This window comes from Pyxicephalus adspersus, chromosome 3, assembly GCF_032062135.1.
Source record: "Pyxicephalus adspersus chromosome 3, UCB_Pads_2.0, whole genome shotgun sequence".
NCBI classification, from domain to species: Eukaryota; Metazoa; Chordata; class Amphibia; order Anura; family Pyxicephalidae; genus Pyxicephalus; species Pyxicephalus adspersus.
The window spans coordinates 104,933,550-104,956,466 of NC_092860.1; the positions used below are offsets into that span (position 1 = coordinate 104,933,550).

Consider the following 22,917-nt stretch of genomic DNA (forward strand, 5'->3'; position numbering starts at 1 on the left):
GATTTTTTAAAAGCTATGAAAAAACTCTGGGGGCCCCTGCAGGGTCTAGTTTCATGAAGATTTATTCAAGAAACATTAGTTGTTGGATGCAGTGAATGGATTTAGAGCTCAAACACCTCTTCTAAATTACTATACATTTAACAAATATATTGCAGTATTGAGTGTACTTTTATTATAGGGACTGGAAGCTGCAGTCCTTGCTTAATTCATAAATTCACAGCATATTTTGGAAGTCTTTGGTCAGGATAATGAAAAAAGCAAACAGACAGTGACATTGGTAGGGCCGAGTGGGGGAGGATTTATAACCAGCCCTATTTTACCATATTACCAATCTTTTATAAAGAATGACATATCAGATACTTTATTGTTTGTTGGGAGAATCTTGGCTACAGCTTTATTGTAACAATTGAGTTGACAAGCCAATGATAAAATCATCAATGTTTGATATTCAATGGTATTACAGAATATATTTTATAGTTAATGCTCTTGACACGTCCCCAAGTATAATTACCATGACCGTAACCATACCAGATACCAGTAGCAGCTTGGGGGTACTTCCTAAAAACCCATATACCAGATGTTAATGGTTTTATTTATTTGGTACTGACAAGGACCTACCAGCCCTGTGACAGAGATGCAGCAACAGAAACAATGTCACATATACTAAGCATAAAACAACAAAAAAGGCGAAATCCAACCTAACCAAGCCACCCAACAATAAAATATGTTTTGTCTTGGGCAGACAGGATTTTCTGCTTCCAGAGTCACCCCTGGAATGGCACCTTCTTCATTCTACAGGGAACCTTTACACTCTTTGTCTCCTGCACCCTACTCATCATTGTTCCTTCATCTATTAACTCAACCTTACAACAGCACACCCCTTTTCCAACACAGTCCAGGCTGTTCATCCTTTACCTATGGTGCGGTTAGCTCAGGATTTCTAGTACTGTGTAATTCTAAAGAAGAGACCTTAAACTCTTTTCTGTTAAAAGACAAGCCTGCCTCTGGGGAATTATTGTGATACGGAGTTTAACTGAACCTCACAGGTCCAAAGAGAGCCATTGGTTACAATATACATGTTTGAATTACCTAATCATTGCTCATACACATAGGGCAAACACAAATATAATGGGGTATTACATTTTAAGTCTAAAGTGATCATATTGGCCCTGACCTGAGTGATTTTTCTACTTCTGTAGTAAATAAATACCAATGAGTAAGCTGAGGTTACGGGAAAGCAGTATCACAAGAACAGCAGAATGTGCAATATTTCTATGATGCAGGGGATTGCAAAGAGCGTACTTGTTACTGTCAGACACTATCAGAATAATGTGTATGACTTTGAGTGCTGTAAGTATAAATCATCTCCAAATTGTTTTAAATTATTTCATGTGGCAGGTTTCTATAAAGTCCTGCCTAACCAGCAGCCATGTAGTGATATTTAATACTAATACTTTCATTTTCTGGATCTCTATGTGAAACTACCCCATGAAAATACATTTTATACCAAACTTTATTATCCTACAGATACTGTATTCAAGTGTGCAATGCCTAAAAGTGGAAAATATTAGGATAAAAAATGTTTATCATATGACAATGTTTTTCAACCAGGGTTCCTCCAGAGGTTGCTAGAGGTTCCTTTGTTCCCCCATGTTAGGAAACACAATGTTAAATAAATCATATTTATTTCAGTAAACATATTTGTTATTTTCATGTTGATATAGAATTGTCATATAACATCAGCTGTTTTTTTTGTCGTTCTTCTGACCTATTACTTAGGGAAAAAGAGCTGTAGTGAAGCAGAGATGCTTGAAAAGTGTTTTGGAGTTGGAGGAATCATTTCTGCAAAAGTTTTTGGCCCTGGAGTTGGAGTTTATGGAGCCAAGGATTTGTTCATGCTCCAAAGCAAGGCTGCAGCTGGAGCTCAACTTTTGGAGCAGATAAGGAACACTGCTAACCTGGTCCCATCTCTGCTCAGTGTCTGGATGCTATGTAGAAATGTAGAGTGAGTTGTTTTGTTTAAAATCATATTTAAATTGCTTTTGGGCAGGTTACAACTTAAAAAGACTCCTTTACCATTTAAAAGATAGACCAAATTGCTTAGGTAATTTATATCCACCAGTCTATAATAATAAACACTTTTAGAATAATAACACTTTTTTGTTTAAAAATGTTATCTTTTTATCTCTGTTTTAATAAAAAGAACAAAATCCATCCGCTTGGCTACTGGGAGAAAAGGAAGACAGTATTTGCCAATGGTAGAACAACAATTAAAATGAACCTATTACCTTGCATGCATAGACAGCCCTACACAGTCTGGAATATATGGGTGTATTATATGGAATATATGGGTATATTTTCAGGCTGTATCTGTGCTGTAAACCAGCAGTCCTGGATCATATTCTAGCAGCAAAAAGCAAGAGCAAATTGTTCCATTGTGCTTAGATTATTATTCAAACTCAATAAAGTGTGGTCATATCTCCCCAAGCGGATATATTCAAAGTCTTAGCTCCAGTTGACATGAATACATTAGGGGAATGGTTGTGAAAGAGGCTTTTCCCTAAATGTCTCAAGCATTTTTGTAGAATTGCATATGCCATAAAAAAAAAATGTTAAATCATTTTTCTGACAATATTAATACTGTTTATTAGTCAAAAAAATCAACATAGTCACAATGAAGTAAATTGTAATTTGTAGTCCACCCAACTAGAATCCACAAAATTGTAAAAGAATACAGTCCCTACACACTCTGCTCCAAACACATTGACAAATAGGTAATTGGAACAGCCTTCTATAATTAAGGGGACTGACACATACTACAGGATACAGTCCCCACTTTTTCAGATCCCAACTTTCATGACCACAGTTGAAAGGTCAGGCAGGGCATTTTGAATTGTTCAAGTTCTTCCACTTGACTTTCTGCATATGTTCTCTTGAATAGAGAACAGCAAAGGGAATCAAAATCCTTTTTACATGTTGTGTTCAACCTTCAATTCCAGAGCATTGCATGCATTTACACCAGGGGTGCCCAACAGGTTGATCGCGATCTAACAGTAGATCGCAAAGGCAACACAAGTAGATCGCAGAGCCCTGCCTTTCCAAATAAACTCTACCGCACACAGGAGTTATTAAGTCCAAGTTTTTAGTGTTGGTGGATCATTTTGATTTGGTCATTTTAAAAGTAGCTCGCAAGCCAAAAAAGTGTGGGCACCCCTGATTTACACTGAAGGATTTCTAAGAGCAACTATCAATTCAAAAATGGGTATTAGGCACAATCTAAGGACAGTTCGAGCTACAGAATGGAGATGGTTAATAAACCCAGCCCTTGGAGACGTGTAGCTACAGAAAGGAAATGGTTAATAAGCACAGTCTTTCCTAAGCCCCCAAGGCAGAGTCTTTTTGAAGTATGTGTTTGAGGTTGGCAGAGGATCAGCATGCTCTGGCTTTTATTTTTCTGTGTCCTGCCTCTTTTGTATTGAGCAGGAGGTGGAGATTAGCCATCCCACCCAGCCAGGCTCTGTGACAGCATAGCTCAGATGAAGCTCTGATCCCAGAATCAGTTCAGAGCCTGGAGGAGCTGTGGAGGAGTTTGGCTGCAGCAAGTTCTTCCCAGCCATTGATGCTCTGCGATCCCAGCTGTCCCAGGACACATCGCTTACCCCCATCACTCCAATACCTGGTAATACATCCTTATTAATATATTATCTGTATGTGCCAACTATACATTGCCATCCACTGCTGGGATGGATACATCATTGCTTTTAACAACTGGACCTTCCCAAATTAGCTTTTCTTAATTCAATGCTGTATTTATGAAAGATATCCTTATTTTATGCAGTATTCAAGAACAGGAATGTTGGGTCTGTTGGTGTATGGATGAGGATAGAATAAAGGATAATAATTCACTGGCTCTGTCTATCAATGAATGGGCAAGTTAATAAAACTATATGTGATTTTTTATGGCATTTTTGGTAGATATTGCTTGCTTAACTAATACATTTTGGTCTGAATGTTTGGCGTGCCGGTTACCCATTCAATTTGAGACTGGTACAATTTTTTCAGTATTTTATGTATTGAAATATTGACTTTATCAAAAAAGGTTTTGATTTTTGCATGATTGACAAAAAGTGGTTTCTGTTTTCAAATGTTTGACAAACAACAATGCTTTCCTGATCAATATTTGATTGGCATTCTGTTTTTGCCTAATCAACTAAAAATATTACATGACCTATCTGTATTTTAAAGTACATTTCAGGGCTTCTTCAAGTCTTGTAAATTTGGTTGGTTCTGTCTGTTCATCTTTTTGATACATATTTATGTATATTAATTATTATTATTTCTATGGTTTAGTATTGTCAATGTTTATGTTATATTGCTTTTCCCATATGATAATGTGTATGTGAGTGTGCCACAGATATGAACAGGCATCTGTATACCTGTTGATTTAATGTTTGTGTTTGTATTACAGTTTATTTTTTTCTTTAGAGGTTAGGAATTTATCAGCATTTGTAGTGTGTTTTCTTTCACAAAGCAGTAATGATTGGAGAGTTATAGTTATCCACAATAGCCAATCAGATGTTTTCTTTCATCAGGTTATTTCAGTGAGAACTCTGAGCACTGTGAACTGATTGGTTATTTGTTGTTAGATGTTACTTTTTGCAGTCATTTGTTTGTATTAAGAAAAAAAGCACCAGACAAGCATATGGGTTACATAATAACCTGAGATAGGTATGATAATATTAGAAAACATTGAAGAAGGTCACTTAGGATCAATTTGTAGAGTCCTACAATGTAATCAAGTGATTATAACTGTCCATTAGTGAAAGTAAATATAGTTGTAGCAGAAATGTGTATTTCGCAGTGTGATATAGGACACAGACAGCTGTAGACAAAACATTAGCAGTGTTGTTTGTAATAGTAAAAATGGTACAACGCAGTACAAGGAAGAGAGACTACCTGACCTGTACCACACATTCCATTAGTGTTCCAGACATGACTGCTCACTGTGCGCTCATCCCATGGGGAACACGTTTCTCATACTACATTGCTCTGGAGCCCTGATTATAAATAGCCATGTGAATAGATTTTAGTCTGAAATAAATGAACTTCCCAGAGTCACAATCCAAATATTTAGACATTGTTTTACTATGCAGTGCTAAGTAGAGGCCAATGGAGGTAAATATAAGCCACAACTATATGTTCTATAATAAAATGGAACAACAAATCATATTTTACAATAACATGTGCATGCAGCTTATTTTAAAAGTTATTTAAAGTCTATGCCCAGGCTCATGTTTTTTTTTTAATTTATACAGTACTAGGAAGCTAAAATCCTGTTATTTTTGCTATCTGCACCGGTTTATGAAGAGTTTGTTAAGGGTTAAGAGGCAGTTAGGCTCACGGCAATGGGGGTTAAGGACAGGTAGAGAGGAGGTTTTTTATTTTTAGTTTTTTATTGCTGTGTCTATGTCTCTGCTGGGGGGATTTTTCCCCAAAATTTGTTTTGGTTACCATTGCCACCAAGACTGAATTTATACCATCCTAAAACAGGAATAAAGGGAATACATGACATGGGGACAATTTCAGTAATACATATCAATGATAGACACTCAGAAGTGAACTTGAAATGTAGACTTATCACTGTGGTGTGGTCTAAAAACTTTCCATGTGCATTAGCCTGCTTTAAAAGTAACTCCACAGTCTAACTTGCACCAATATGTAGAAATATTTTGCACTTCTGCCATGCAAGCAACTGCACACTTGTACCACTCCAGGAGCTTGTATAATAAACCTTGGAGTTAGGCTAAAGAAACATTCGGAGGTGTTTTACACTTTAGCCTCAAACCTTTTATAAGTCTATTTAAAGTGCAGGAAACTCTACCATAGTCATTCATGGCTTCCCCAATAGAGGACTTTTTAGTCCAGTGCTGGTTAGTCCTTGTAAAAAGCACCGATAGGCAGTAAATGAAAATAACCTGTTAGATATCACCTGTCAGTTGGAAGATGCTGAGTGATGGTGGTAGGTAAGTATAGGCTAGTAAATTTTGCACACTCATTCCTGCTTTAGGAAAACAAATGGCAAAGTAGTCTGTTTATCAATGTTTTCACCCAAGAAACACACAACTATTCATGAATTTTAAACTAGATCAGAAAATAAATGTATCTGAAGTTGTGTTAAACCTGGGTGAAGACATTTTATAAATAGACCCCTAGGTGTATCTTAACTAAGATCTATTTGATCCTAAACATATAATAAATACAATTACTGCACTCTATTATATAAGATCATTTCTTTAAATGAATTTTAAGCTGTTATACTGTACCTCTTGTCTGCACCTTTGCTACTTATTCTCCCTTTTCCATCAAGTTGCATATCTGTTTGGGCCCTTTCACATTGCCTTATTATAAACACCTTATATCCATCATCATCAGCCTCAGATCATTTATTTCTATTTATATCATAGCAGCTGCATTTATTGGAATTATTTTACATTAGGTAATCTGAAAGAGCCTCCATTATATGAAATGCACTCATCTGACATCAGTGAGATAATTTATCTTAGCTTGAGTCATTATTTAATCTTTTTACTGCTTGAGGTGCTAAAATTACATTGCAAAGTTATTTGTGGACACAGTTATGACATGAAGCGGGGATAATGGGAGCGAAGGCTAAAGCTTTGAACGCTACTGGGCAATAATCAATCTGCTTTGACATTGCTCTCCAACCCACCAATAAAAGTGTCTACAAAAGATTTTCCAGTGTCATTTTAAAGCTTAAAACAAATATCTATGTGTCGTTTTTGTAGTCTAATGTGCAAAATTTCAGAAGAAAAATGCAGCTAGTTCAATAAAGTTCTAATTCTTTTGTTTTCTGATATGGTTCATAGTGTCAGAGGAGAAAGTACTCAGGGGTGTTTTATTCTTCTACAAGATCAATACCTATATTAGAAACCCTTTTTAAAGCTAAATTCCAGGCAAAGAGATATATGCATACTTTTTACATATATGGAAATTGCTTTAACTGGCGAAGGATTTCTAAATGAAGCAGAACTAAATTCCCACAAAAAGAAGGCAAGGATTTAGTTTCTGTTCTAAAAAGACAGACCTATCCTCTCTGCTGTCTGCAATCAATGCACACTATGGAGTAGAACACTACAAACCTGGATTAGTTCCACTTTAAACTAGTTTAAAAACTAGTTAAACACTCCTGCAACATATCAAATCCAGGTTGAAGACCTAAATGTATTGAAAATGTAACCAGATTAAGCAGTTTTAGAGGTGCCTGGTATCGATTATAGATTATTTTATGTGCTACTATTTTGTCAATTACAGGGAAATCGTCAAAATAAAAATGCTTACCTGTTAAAGAAGTAACTACATTTGTAGGTTGAACCTCTGGTTATAGGGTGGCTAAATGTATGCCAAGTCTCTAATATGTTCTTGCACTGAAAATAATGAGAAAATAATTGTTCAAGATGTCAAGGTTGCAACTAATTCCCTAAACCATCATACCACCACCACCAACTTTAACCACTGGTGTGATGTTCTTACTTTGAGAGAGGGTTTTGAGTTATGCCAGATACAATTGGAGATGTATACACCATTTTTTAATCATTTGTCTCATCTACCTATAAATAATTTCCCAAAGCATTGGGGATCATCAGGGTGCCTTCTGGGTACGAATGGGAGGCATCAAGCTGTGTTCTCCACCAAAAGAAATTACAGCAGGTGCCCCAGATAAATCATTTCATGATCTCTTATAGTGGATTGCTAAATGATATCAAGGAACCACACTAGGTTTTTCCCTGACAAAATCAAAAATGTAATCTCAGGTGACAAGTAACTAGTCTTTGTACCTAGCTTTAGGCATAGGAGAGCTCCAGACAAACTAATTTAATCTAAATACAAAATGAAACACAATGTTATTAATATTATACAGTATTTATATAGAGCCATCATATCATGCAGCGCTTTACAAAGTAGATAGTCGTGTCACTAACTCTGCCTCAAAGGAGCTCACAATCTAATGTCCCTACCATAGTCATATGTCATTAATGTATGTCCATTTTTAGGGGGGAAGCCACAATAATGGGAGCTGTTTTACCTGTTAAATGATTTGTACATCAGCCTTATATGTTATGTATTTGTGGGTAAAAAAAGTAAAGGCAATTTGTTTAAGCAGAATGTTTAAGCAGAATAAAAGGCAACCAGATTACTCTCAATCTGAAATCTTTAATAAAAATATGTTTTTTGTTCTAGGCAACCACTGAGGATCTAAAGAAGTTGAGAGGTCACATCTGGTGGACAATAAAACATGGGCTCAATCATTTTGAGACTTTCTGTGCTCCTGGTATTGAGTGGACTTACCTTCAGCAGAGAAGCTGGGGATTACTTACAAAATCATACTGACATTACTACAAACATAACAAAGATTTGGAGCAAACCTCCAGGGAATGGGAACAACGTTACAGTGTGGTGCCCTGAAAGGACTAAGATCAACAATGTCTTCAAGTATATAAACACTGCGTTGTCCTGTGCTATTTTCATCATTGGGATGGTTGGGAATGCAACTTTGCTCAGAATAATCTACCGTAACAAGTGCATGAGAAATGGCCCCAATGCACTGATAGCCAGCCTGGCGCTTGGTGACCTTATCTACATTGCTATTGATATTCCCATCATTGTGTTTAAGGTAAGAGACTGCATCAGTCCTTCTTTACCCTGCTAAGTGTCCTTTCTAGAGAGAGACACGTTGTCTCATAAACCACAGTGCTATTCTCAGGAATATGGGAAACATTTTAAACAAGCTGACCCTGATGTGACATCATAGGACTGTTAACAAAAGTGTCACTGTGATGTAGTTATCAGGTTGTCCATCAATGTTCTGGTGAACATATAACAAGAATACTAAATACTGTTGTTGCAAAAGTTGTCTATGCTGTTAAACAGTATTTTCTTTAGGAAGATTATCTGAAAACTTCTCAAGGTGATGTTAAATTCCAGTAAACCCATACTACAATTTAGAGGATATAGAATAGTAATAATAGCATGTAAAATGTTCTTAGGGAACTTTCAAACACCCTAAACTAAAATCTGTTGAAGTTTTGGTCAGGCAAAGAGATATATTCTAGCAAGGTCAGAAAGTAGTGCAGATCTAATCTGAACTGCTTGTTGAAAGGAAAATATATCACAAAATCTTAAAAATTCTATATTTGTTTTGTCTCACTGAATAAAGAGATCCTTGGCATACCCAGAAAGAAACGTATTCACATTTATTAGACTAGTACAGGCATGACCTCAAGAACACTTATAATGATGGTTCAAAATGTAAGCATGTATGCATGCTGGATCTGTAAACCTTTTGCTTACCTTGACCTAAAGCTAATTTATGGAATTTGTATTTATTTATTCACTTTTCAGATATAATATCAATAGAACACAAGGGTGGGTGGTGTAGTTACTATTCAGCTAGGACAGAAGGTGCACATCATTTTTAGCTTTTGTAGTTTTTTTTAAGTTATTGTAACTTTTATCATGTTACTTATCGAGTTTCTGAAGTTGCCTGGGTTTTTGTTAGAGAGATGTGCCCCCTTTTTTTTGTCAGGTCATCAGAACCCCTAGTTAAGTAGACAGAAAGTGAGAGAAAATTCAAAATTTTGAGTTGTCACTACAGAGGAATAATAATACTACTACTTACTATTACACCTATCCATTTATTTGGATGTGATGACAGCTGTCAAGGGGGCCTTTGCCTCCCTTTCCAAGAGTTTCCTGTTGTGTGTACAGGGCAGGGATTGAAGCAAAATCTCCTAATGTAGCAATGTCAAAAACATATAGGTGATTTTAGAGCAAGACAAGAAATACCTATAAGAAAGGAAGCCAGAGTCATTAAGCTTTTTGGGGTAAGCTCAACACCCTCATGAAAGTATGATGCATTCACTCAAGTTATTACTCAAAACCTAAATAGTATTTGCTTCTGGCTTTTTTAAAGTGTACCAGTCTACAGGTAAAAACTAAGACTATATCAGACATACAACTTTATAGAGGCAAAGTAAATGCATGTAGCTTATCTTGTGTCAGATGAGAACATACAAATACCTTTTATTTAGTTTAGGTACACTTTAAAAGGATCTGTAATGATTTTGTGTATATTTATAAAGGTTGTGGCTTAAAGAAAATAATTTTAATGATTTCTTGCAAGCAATGAATATTTCCTATATTATTTGCAGCTAGTAGGTGGGGCTCACGTGATTTCAAAGCTCTTCTTAGCTCCCTATTTAAAAAAAAGCCTGTTGATTACAGGGCTTAATAAGACAGCCTAAGATGACACACAGCTAAATGATCGAGGAGTAATATATCCTTCCCTCCTGTCACATCACTGTCTTTGTAGATAGCAGACTCCTTTTTTTCAGTTAGAAACATATGCCAAGGCATAAAAAGTCCTGGGATACATGTACCTGTTCCCTCGTTTTATTCATTTAAATATGCAACAAAACAGAAGTGTTGAGGAGTTAAAATATTAAAATATACTATGCTCCTGTGGTCTTTTAAAACATTATCTGAGCTCCTTGTGTATGTTGTGATCTGGTATGTACTGTAATGTATGTGTATGGTATGTACTGCTGATCTGTTGTGTAAATTTTATGGCTGGATATCCTCATATGTATGATTGCATGCCTTCTTTATTACCTGGATACCACGTAAATGTTCCCAGCACTATGATACATATATCAAAATCACTCCACATTCTTTGCAAGGTTTCATGTCAGTTGCTGTGTTGGTGTAATCAGAATGTTTATAGCTGTCATGATTTTGGACCTAACAGTATCGTTTCACATCTGACTATATGACAAAGCATCATGTTAGGCAGAGAGGTCTCCAAGGTCACATCTGCAATAGGTTAACATTCACCTAACATATGGAGATCATTTTTACTGGGCATCAGCTGAAATGTCAGACTGAGATTTATAACAACCCCCATTTCTTGAGAAACATTTGTAATTTTTCATTTGTCACTCAATAGCACATATATTATTAAATGTTTAATACAATTCTTTTCCTATGATTTAGATTTCTATCTAGCAATATTTCGTAAATATTTGAAGCTGCTGCTACCTTTTTAGACTTTAGGTTTGTTCTTTTTACTTATAATAAATACATTCCTGCATTATCCTAGTTTACATTTGTGCTTTCATCAAGACATTTATATCATCCAGATGTGTGCTGCTTTATTGCCTAACATATGGTAAGGTTTTTCTCTATGGGGTATATAAAACCAGTATAAATAAACAGAACTTTTAGCATCATGTAAAGTTTTTCCTAAAGGAAAAGTTGTTGGGCTTTGTTTTGAAAGCTGTACCTCTCTGTACTTCTCTTTGCTTTAGTTATTGTAAGCAGACTAAGGAACATAGTATCACACTTGGATAAGCCAGGTGTATTTCCATGCTTAGATTTGCTCACATTCCCTGAATATTCACCCAATATAAGTGAATTGCTGGCTAACATCTTATTATTAACGCATCAAATATGTGACAACATGTATTTAGATGATTTCCCTGTGCCCGGCTTCACAGCAAATTGCTGGCTTTGGAGCAATACACCAGTATCCTTTCTGCGGCAATTCAATGCTATTTTGCAGCAACGTGCAAACATATATGGGGGGAAAGCTCCCATTAAGGTCAGTGTGAGATATGACAATACAGTTAGGGGATTTACCATGCAAGGAACCACCAAACAACATCAGTTTAAGAAAATTACCTCTTAATAATTTATGGCAATAAATGTGTGGCAACTTTTAGAGCAAACAGTAAATTCAGAAAGCTAAATTTGTAAAATTAGATGAAGCATTGAACATACAGTATTTATATATGCATCATACAACATTAATGTCATATATTCCTAAAGACAATTGAAACATGCATAATGTATTACTGCATAATAAATGAACACACACATTAAACAGACATTAGTGTACAAACATATTAATAAGTTCAGTACTTGTCTGTGATAGAAAACACTATGGTCATTCAAATGTCCATTACTTTCTCTCTGCTGATGAGCAAAATCAACCAAATCTGCTTGGGAGCTTCTTACAAGAATTGGATAAATAACAGTGTTGAGTTTACGTGGCCTTTGAAAATGAGGAACATTTTATGCCCCCAGCAAACCGGAGTAGATTTTGTTTTAAACAAAGCTCAAAACTAAAAACCTGGAATGTGTGCAGCAGATGGGACCATTTATTCTTTCATTGTGTGCTAAAAGTAAATGTTTTTAGGAAACTCTTCTTAAAACATTAAATTCTAAAAGACTAAACGCAGCTTTATTTATACAGTAACAATTGGTAAAGCACTGGGAAACCGTGGAAGCATTGATGTACGAGAAACGTGAAATAAAACTCACATAGTCCTATTGTTACACTGTAGCCTCAAGCATTAACATCATTAGTGTCCAGTTACTTAAATCATTCACAGAGGCATAGCTTGATTGAGGAAGTGCTCTTGAACTTTCTTCAAGTGTTAGGTCACATAACTCTTAATAACATACTTGGAGACTGGATCCCTTTAAAACATATTGCTATAAGAAATATCTGGTAGGTCTTCAGCAAGTCAAAGTATCAAGCAAGCACATACAGCCAGCCATGTGCTGTATAGCTATACCTAAAGTTCACAGGACCCCTGGTGCCAAATTTTAACACCCACCTAATCAGATTTCATGCAGGCAACTTCAAAGATTAAGCTCATCTGTTTATTAAATTAGGTATGGTTTGTTTAGCTTGAATAAAACTACCACTGGCTCATATAGCAGAATGAATGAATGAATAGGAGAATCAGCAATCTTATATGTGAGCCCAATCTCAGAAGAAGTAGAAGAAGTAGAAGTTTCCTCTACTCCCCCTCTAGACCACTAGTCTCTAGTAGTGTGCAAATGTTGCATGAGATAATTAGGTGTACACATAAAAAACAATAAAGGGAGCACCCAACGTTTATCCTACTATGTGTAGTGCTATGAGGAAAGGAGGAGGAGAAAAAGAATAGGGAGGGAGAAAAGGAGGGGAGGTCAATGTAGAGGGAGGCGAGGGAAAAGGAAAAAAAGGTGTGTAAAGGAAAAGAGAAATATAAGGAAGGACCAGAAGAACCAGAATAGGAAAGAGAAGAGAGGGAATAGAAAGTTAAAAAGGGAAGGAGTGGGAAAAGTGCAGAAGAGAAAGGGAAAGGCAACCCAGGGAGGAAGGGGAATCATTAAAAAAAATAAATAATATTAAACAATTTATATGTAAAATAACCGTATGCATGACTGATAAATTGAAGAAAGCATCTGATATGTTTTTCACTAATGAAACTGGTCATTTTTTTAAATTCATTTCACATTTTACATTCATTCAGGTTTATCTCAATAAACCAGCCTGTTTTCTCAATCAGTGAAAGATTGTATTGTATGAAATAATACATCAGAATATAATAGTACTGCTGTAGTAGAGCCGTGAGAACAGTTGCATCACTAATTTAGGATACATTAAATCCGCCTACATGCAACCACACTAGTACGATTTGTATTCACATACAGCTAGTAGTCTTGCAGATATTGTAACCCTTGGCAATTATTAAATCAGGTTTGTACCATTTCCACCTGCGTTAGGTTTTATATATTGTCATCATGTACATTGTATACTCTATTCTGCTACAAAAAGATTTACCTATACATGTATATGATCAGACATCTTAAATGTGCTCCAACATGAATCAACTAAGGTTTGTTTTGTTGTGCCTTTAAATCAGTTTTAATAGTTAAATAAAAAAAACATAATCCAGGAGGAAATATTGGTCACCTATATCATATGTTCTGCTCTGGTAAAACAAATGTCATTTAGTAGAAATGGTTATACTTTTACAGTCAATATAAATTAGTAATCTGTATTTTGACCGTTTAAGGCATACAATGCTTCCATGTGGAATTTTGTAACGATTTTTTGACTAGTCCTAATAACCTCTAGGTATATCTGTATAAGCAAAAACCAGACGTTTTACACATGAATCATAAAGTCTCTTGAATTTGGTTAGTAATGTCTGTATAAGAAATATGAAAGTGGCTTGATATTTGCACTGATTTTTTAAGGAAAGATGGTTCAGATTTCTAGTCTGGAAGTATGAGTTTCTGAACTAGAAAGAGTGCATTAGCAATGGCTTTAGCTTGCCTTTCATCAACCTGCACCATGCCTACTGTAGCCATTACATAGATACCTGGGTCAATAAATATTCAAATATAAAATCTGAATGAAAGGGTTGTTAGGATTCAGATTTACAATCTGAAATATATGATCCAAGACAAGGAAGATTTCTCTCCAAGAATATAGTCAACTGCACATGGCTTAGCACAGTGGCACTAGATGCATTACTCTGTACCTTAATTCATTAGGAGATGCTGCCTATTCACAGTGTGTATTGTAGCATTTCCAATTGGCGAGACTGGTCACCTCAGCCTGGATATCTGTTCTCTAAGTGACCTTTAAAATGTGATGATATAACATAGGGTAAAAATCCTTAATTTAGGTAAATCTCTGTAAAGACATCATCTACATTTTAAATGGGTTTTCTTTCCCGACAGGAGTATGGTAAGTAAAAAAGGGGGGCTGTCTTGGAGGGGTAGTGAGGGGTAAACATGGAAATTATTTGCCCAGAGATGGAACTTTTAAAAAGAGAAGGAATTTTTAAAATGATCATTTCTGTTCAACTCATCACTGGTTTATTATTTTGCCAAAATGCCAAGCAAATGAGAGTAGAGCATATACTAATCTATGTACAGAAATGTAATTTTCCAAGTGAATGTGGGCTGTCTGTGCTAGCCAAAAACATTCTTCCTGATATTAATCACCATTAACAAGTCAATAGTGAATGTTTACACATACAGCTGCTGTCAAATCCATAAAGATAAAGTGGATCCAAGTGATTCACAAATATAAGCATTGTTTGAAATACTCTTTATTCTTCAGATGTATTAGTCACACTCATTATATTTTCTTGATAAAATGTTACTGTCTCCTGTTAACAAAATCACAAAAAAAGCTCAAAGGCAGTGTGCATTTGTTACCATTAGGAACACATGCCAAGTGCAATACTTTCACGTCAATGTGTGAGGGGCCTTGTTGGAAATAACAATTTTTTCAGATGTGTCTATATAAGAAAACATTGTGCATGTCAGGGAAAAGATATAGCAGGTATAGGGTTATTGGGTTGACAAGTGGATGGACAAATACCAGATGATATCTTTATGGTTGGATGGAAAGTGACCTACCGGTGCATAGCTTTCCATGGAGATGTGTTGTGCAATAAACAAACATTACCATTGCGTGTTCAACCAAGACATGGGAGAGATTCCCTGTATGTTGTGCATGTCAATCATTTTCATTGTAATAACTGTCTACAAGTATTGCAGACATGCTCAGCATGTCAGTTCTAAAATAACTTTTATGATAAATAGCTGATTAAATCAACTTACATGTGCCATTTGTGAATATAGCAAAGCTTAGTACACATACCGTGCAGGAAACTTTTGTCAGCCTCTCAGCATCTAGTGATTTTTAGTATTTCCTAGTCTCTAGTGTGAGATTTACAAAGTATACAAGGCCAAGCATATTAGATTTGTTGGGAAATTCATTATATTGCTCAATTTCCTATAAATTGATTCATAGTTGTTTAGCCGCACTGGCAACATAGTTTGGTAACTGGAATAGCAAGGCACCGACTGATTTATGAATCATGTTTAATGCAGCTGCAAAGTACGTTTTGGCTTACCTCTCTCATTCCCACATTTACTTGCTCTAATAGTTAAACACAATCCAGGAACTGGGAATTGTCACTGCGTGAGAATATTTCTGTGTATTATCATTTAAAACTTTTCTGAGATGATGCAAACACCTTTGGTCACAATGATCTGTTTGCACAAGATTCTGGCTGCTGTAGATGCTTATACTTATACTTTTACTTTTTATTAGGTACTAAAAGTCACATCCTTGACCCACTGATGCTTCCCTGCTGCTTTTGCCTCTTTAATAGCCAACAGCAAATTTGCTGGTGCTTCTAGGTATGGGGTGGGGCATGGGATCCCCTTCCATGATGTAGTGCTCCATCCATTGGTGGCACCAGGCAACACTGGATATTTTGTGCTGGGTGCAATGGAGGTAGGACGGGTGAGGAATTGCCTAAAACGCTTGCATAGGTATGCTGCTTGGAAAAGATAGCAAATATTTGACCTCATCAGTCTGTTGCTCATGTTCTGTCTATTCATGGGCTGGGGCCAAGGACATGATCAAGCTGTATTGCAAAACTGCAGAAAGGAACATTCAGGTCATCAACTTAGCTGTGCTTTCTTTCTAAAAATCTCTACTTTTGGTGAATAGGAATAGAAATGTTTGCTAGCTAAAACAGTTATATATACATATTAGTATTTTTGGCTGTTTTCCTGAAGTCGAGCTTTAATTGTAAGTACCAAAACATGGTGGCTGAGCCTACCTTAGAATTGCATGACCCATGTAAACAGCATCTGCCTAATTTGCTCACAACAGAAAAAAACAAGTTAAACTTAGTGTGCTTTCTATAAAGAGCAACCTGGATGACAATGTGATGAAAGAAGTGGAGCTGTTTTTCCACCACGCTTGATACCTCAAGTATTCATTTACTATAAAGCCTTAACTCTTCTCCTGTTTTTTTTCTTTATTATCTTGGTGACTCAGGATATTATGACTTAAGACTTCCTTGTGAAAGAAACCGTGATGTGACCATGGCACGAACACTACAAGATTAGTTGTGCCATAGCTTGTTTATGTGGTTGAGTGTGTGTACTGAAATAAGGCTTAAATGTTTGCATATGCATAAAAGAAAAGTGTAATTGTTTCCACCAATGTTTGCTTTTTTTAATTTAATATCTTATTGAAAAACAAAACAAAATGTATTATATTTAAGTGTTACCCTAGATGTAATGGGTGCATTATTTTTATATTTCTAAATGTAAAAAACTGATACAAATTATAGGTGAATATGTTTAAAACTGATACACTTTATAGGTGAATATGTTTCTTATATTAATTAAAGAACATTTACTGACATTTAACTACATTTAATTAAAATACAACAGTTAGGTATATATCATTATATATATATTACATAAAATCTTGAAATGAACAGAGACTTATAATAATTTGGTGTTATATATAATATATGGTGTTTTAGTTCTGCAGTCCACTTTAAAAAAATGATGGATAGTCCTTCACAGTAACTTTAAGTTTTAATTAAAATTAAATTCTATAAATGTGTAAATGTTTAACAAAGATACTTAATGATATGTTACTTATTATTTGTAATCTGTAGTTAAAAACAGGATAGTATTAAACACAAAGCAGTTACCTTTTAGGCCACAGACTTGGTAAGTAACAATGATTACTTCATGTCTGTTGCTCAGTTGTGTCACACAGACAAGTATTATTTCCATAAATTCCTAACTGCTTTAGTTGTGAGAATTGATACATCCCAGCCAGTGTCTTGCAGCAATTTCTGGTACAAATCTCTATCCCACTATCAGGAAAGAATTGCATCATCACATAGAGATGTAGTCTACACTTTTTAATTTAAAATTACACCTGAATGTAATTTGAGGATTCCATTGTGTAAGTCATTTCTGTCTGATCTCATGGATGAAGTGTCTGATCTGGGTAAAATACCTTTACCACTAATCTGGCCATTTAAAGTCAATAGTTAGTGCTTTCTTCTGTAGCATTGTGCTAACCTTTTAACGTCTTCTGTTCATCAACATGATTGCAAATCTGAAATTAAAAGTAAATCCTTATCTCAAAAGGGTCATTCTGGTCTTCTCTTTTATAAAGATAAAGAACCTACATTAATAAACATTTACTTATGTTGTGCTATCAGATCAGCTCACAAAAAATGTCAAGGTCATTGAATTTCTTACAGGTTTAAAATGGACCTAAACTCAAAGTTTTTACTTTGCATAAAAGGGTAGACAACCCTTTTTATATAAATTAAAAATAGTGTTCTTTTTTTAATTGCAACTCCCGTTTTTTTTCCTTCTTTCTGTCTTGATTGCGGTGGCAATCTCAGGCATGTGCAGGAGGAGCATTTTTCTTTAAAAAAGGGGACAGACACTGATCTCACGCATGTGCAGACTCTTTTTAAAAACTGTGTGCTACTAGCACATAGAAATGTTGAACCATGGCTTTCAGAAACTAAGCACTTGTAAACAGAGCTGTTTTTAATATGGCAGTGTTCTGGGTGGGGGTTGTTAGATAGCTGCTTCCTAAATAGACTGTCTTAGGTGCTGCCTGCACAGAGTATAATTAACCCTGGTTACAGCTCTTTGCTTAAAAAAGCATGTTTATTATTGTATATGCAACCAGCATTCAGGCCTTTGCAGTGCTAAGCAACCAGGCTCAGGGGTCAGCACTCCAGGCCTTTGCAGTGCTAGGTCCTAAGTTCGAATCCCAGCCAGGACACTATCTGCATGGAGTTTGCAGGTTGTCTGCGTGGGTTTCCTCTGGGTACTTCTGTTTCCTCCCACATCCCAAAAACATGCAGTTAGGTTAATTGGCTTCCCCCTTAAAACTGACCTTAGACTACATTAATGACTATGGTAAGGACATTAGATTGTGAGCCTCTTTGAGGGACTGCGTAATATGATGGTGCTAAACAAATACTGTGTAATAATATTAATAATAATAATAACCACTTTGCAGTAATACATTACGAGGATTTAAGTGAAGGAATAATTTTGGCTTAAGCAGGAAAAGTAAAAAAATAATGTTAGCACACAGGTTCCTGATTGCAGAAGGGATAGGTGATAATTATTCTGCAGTAAAAGAGAGTTACCTCTATTTACAATTTTGTAAAAATTTTGTAAAACTTCAGTTAGGGTAAAACCTTTTAAGCAAACCTCTCCCTGCTCCTTCACTGGCATCTTTATCTGGTCCTCCTCTGAGTTCAGGATCTTCAGCCATCCTAATTGGCCAAGCTAGAATTACATAACTCCCGCACATGTGCACAAGAGTTCATTCTTTCCTAGCAACTAGCTATACTGAGATAATACCCTTAACTGTACATGAAATTTTATTATTAATATTAGTATTACACAGTATTTATATAGCGCCAACATATTACACAGCGCTTTACAAAGTCCATAGTCATGTCACTAGCTGTTCCTCAAAGGGGCTCACAATCTTATGTCCCTACCTCAGTCATATGTCATTACCACAGTCTAAGGTCAATTTTGGGGGAAAGCCAATTAACCTAACTGCATGTTTTTGGAAACATTTTAGTGTACATTACAGGAAAGATTGCCAACAGGCAGGTAAATTTGTTTTATTGTGAAACATTGCAGTATATGGCCTGAAAGCTTACATTTTTTAATGTTTTATCTTTAGTTCAAAATTATTACTTCAAATTATTTGGTTAATGTAAATTTAAGAAATGTAATATATAGCAGCTTACCAGTCTTTTAATGTGGTGACATTTGTTTATCTTTATTTTTATATTATTATTATATGCATGTTTAGCATTAAATAAGCACTTCCATTAATGCTAAATAGGCTTTATCTGTTACCTAGCTAGAACATGGCCTGGTAAGCTGAACGGGTATTTATGATGGAGCAGGAATGTGAACTTAATGACTGCTCCTCTGTAACAAAGATACTTTGTAACAAAGAATTAGTACTTTAAAGTATAAACCAGCTTTCGAAACAGAAGCCACACATGGTCTTGTGTTTTATTTGTACATAAATGCCAACCAATTTTTATCTGGTGATGTAAAACATTTATTTTCCAGACTGACACAAAATAAATGGCTTTGTGCATTGTATATGAACTAGAACTCTGCTATTCCCCTTCAAATGTGGTGCATGAATCCATTAGTGACGGTGGAATTTACAAGGCAGTATTTGTGTAAATTACTAGACAGCAGGATTTGTTGATGAAGTGAAGGTTTCTGGGCATAGGTGAAGACCTTGAGTTACGAAGGTTAAAAGGTTGATGGGAGAGAGCTCCTTGTATATCCTGGCCCTGAGAGTCTCCCAGGCATGAGACAAGTCATGGACAAAGAGCCGGCAAGTCATCCTAAATCTATAAAAGAGAAACAAGGTTATGAAGCTGTGTGAGATGGAAATTGCTGTCATTCTCATAAATTCTCAGAATAAATATTAATATTGTATGTTTTGTGTATTTTCTTGTTTCCCAAGAATCCCCATTTTATGCAATTGTAAACGACCTCTGCAATGTTTATTAAAGAAGCAGCTTGTGTATGTGTCTCTGATCATGTTTTCGAATGTCATGCAGTTGACATAGCCGCTCTTGAAAATGGTTTCCGCTTTTGTTGATTTTGAGAAACTAGTTGTATTTACACTTGAGAAAAAAATCTAGAGGATACATGTCTCCTCTGCTGTGTGACTGCTCTGTGGAAAAGATGTGTATACCTCGTGCATTCCAGGGGGAGCAAGCTGTGCCGCAGATGTCTGCATACAACCAACAAGCTTTTCTTATCTATCTTGGAATTACCAAGCAGTTTGATAGTAAAGTAGGTTGTTTCAGTAAACTTTTTTTATTCATTTAATAACACTTTATACTATTAGCAGTAACACACCCCACATTCAAATATTGTAACTTTAAAGTAACTAACAAACAGAAATAAGTATTTAAAAAAGCAAAACATCAAAATCCAAAAGAATTTAAAAAACGTCTTTTCATATAAAAAGGATAATGAAAATCACATTTAACAAGTCTGGGTTCCTTATCAAGAAGCAGTTACTCACTAGTGTTGGTGGCACCTGGAGCAGTAATTTATAATGCTATACACTCACCTCTTTGCACCTCTTTCCCTAGCGTACCATAAAGAATTCACAAAAATCAAAAACTATAAAAAACACCAGCAGCACCAAATGAAAAGTGCATACAAATAAAACACTTTTTACAACACTTTTTTTGCAATACTGTGATCTACAGCACAGGCACTTTTGGAAACTAGAACTTTATAACTTTAGCTCCCTGTAGCTATCTGTAAATAAGTGAGCAGGGTGGCAATTCCCCATTGTCAACTAGAGTCTGCAGACAGGTGATCTGCAAAGCAGAACAAGCACAGCCATGACCCAATTTTGTTCACAATCCAAACATCAAGCTAGACAGTAATTTTGGTGTTACTTCCTTTATGTTGTAATGTTTCCCCACCCAATAGGGGTGGCTACATTGTACTTTAGTAACTGGAAAAAAACAGTGTATAGACTAGTTACCATTCATAATGCTCATCTCATAATACTCAATTCATTATCCTACTATGCTGTGTATAGTATATAGTAAATATTGCATGTTTAATTTACTTGCTGCAATTACAATATTAATAGTTGAAGCACATTACAGTACATAGTCATTTCTACTTTGTGTGTAGAGCACTATTCGGTACTTTTCAGTCCATTGGTCCATGTCTAACTAATACCTTTCAAGTTCAATAAAGCATATTTGGCCATCTCCTGATACAATACATACATAGGTACATTTGTCTAAATACTCATATATCATGAACAAGCGAGTTCATTGAACAACTTCACTATGCCATTTATTGTCATGTCTGCTACTTTGTATAAGGCATAGTTGTAAAATGAATACTTTCATTGCATACAAAGTAGTATTTTTTGTACCCATATCCTTTCCTGGCCACAGGTTGGTTTAATGTAGAAGAACTGTAAAGCCTGGAGTTGTTACAATTAGACATGTTTAATCTCTGCTTTGCTTTTTTAGTTAATTCCAGTTTCATGGTAGGTCAGATGATGAGAAACATAAACAGGAACAGAAAATGGACTACAGTAATTTTGTAAAAACAATTAAAGAAAACACAAAACATCTTGGATAAGTTTTCTGTTGATTTTCTATGCTCCTGTTACAGTAACAGTTTGAATTAATTAATATTTTCCCAAAACCCCCCAAAAAATGGCTAAGTACGTTTTTGGTAATTTGCTATTAATACATCCAAGAATGCAATCCAATCATCAATCGTTTGATTCCCTGCTGCTCATAATGCTGCCAGCAAGCAACATGTGGCCCTCTGAAAGAATGCAGTCTATGGTGGGGGCTTGGTCCACTACCTGCCACCTGTGGATTTGCAGTGTGCTGGTCGATTAAACAAACTTTGCATTTCAGCACTAAACACTGAAGTATAGACATTCATCCATCTCCATCTGAGAGTCCTGGTTAGTTGGGGGAGATCAAAGTGAGATGTGTGAACAGATTAGTACCTGGTGACCTCTAATACTGGGGGGGGGGGGGTGAAATTCAGCTCCTCTAAATTGATGGCTGCTGCTGGCTACCAATGTTTTTTGGTAGATAACACCACCCCTGAACTCCAATGCATGACCACCAATGTGGGTGATTTAGGTTTAATAGTACTGTGATAGTACAGCAATGCATTAGGTTATTATTGCATTACCTAGGAGCAATGCTAGGGGTCTTATTGTGGTCACTGACAGCAAACAAGTAAATCTGTTCCTCCCCCTAATGGACAGTGGTGGAGGATTCACCAAGTACAGGGCGATGGCAAAACACAGGTTAAATTTTAAGGGAGGGGGGTTATTGGGAGCAATATGGGTGTGATTACAAGCACACATCTTTTAGAAATGCTTCAGAATAGGGCTCATTTATTGCATCCTGCAAGTTTCTAGGTGCTATTTACCTGGATTTTATAACTATTACATATTCACCCCCCACCCTATATATAGCTAATAAACATGATGTTGTTTTAACTTAAGAAGGTCTATGGGGAAAATAGAGCTGTAGAGTTCGGCCTTTTAAGATGCTGAATTGGCTCTTAAGAGAAATGTGCATAATAAATGACAGAAGTGCCTTGAAGAAGCATTAGATACACTTTGGACCATTTGCC

General features: G+C 35.8%; 1 protein-coding gene across 1 annotated transcript in view; it reads left to right on the forward strand.

The window, feature by feature from the left end:
- The first annotated feature begins 3,524 nt into the window (after positions 1 to 3,524).
- Positions 3,525 to 22,917, forward strand: part of EDNRA (endothelin receptor type A) — a 40,425-nt gene continuing 21,032 nt past the window's right edge. The window contains exons 1-2 of the mRNA XM_072405890.1: positions 3,525 to 3,679; positions 8,260 to 8,692. Of these exons, the coding sequence (XP_072261991.1) occupies positions 8,315 to 8,692 (378 nt within the window). The 5' untranslated portion in view covers positions 3,525 to 3,679; positions 8,260 to 8,314. The remainder of the gene's footprint in view (positions 3,680 to 8,259; positions 8,693 to 22,917) is intronic.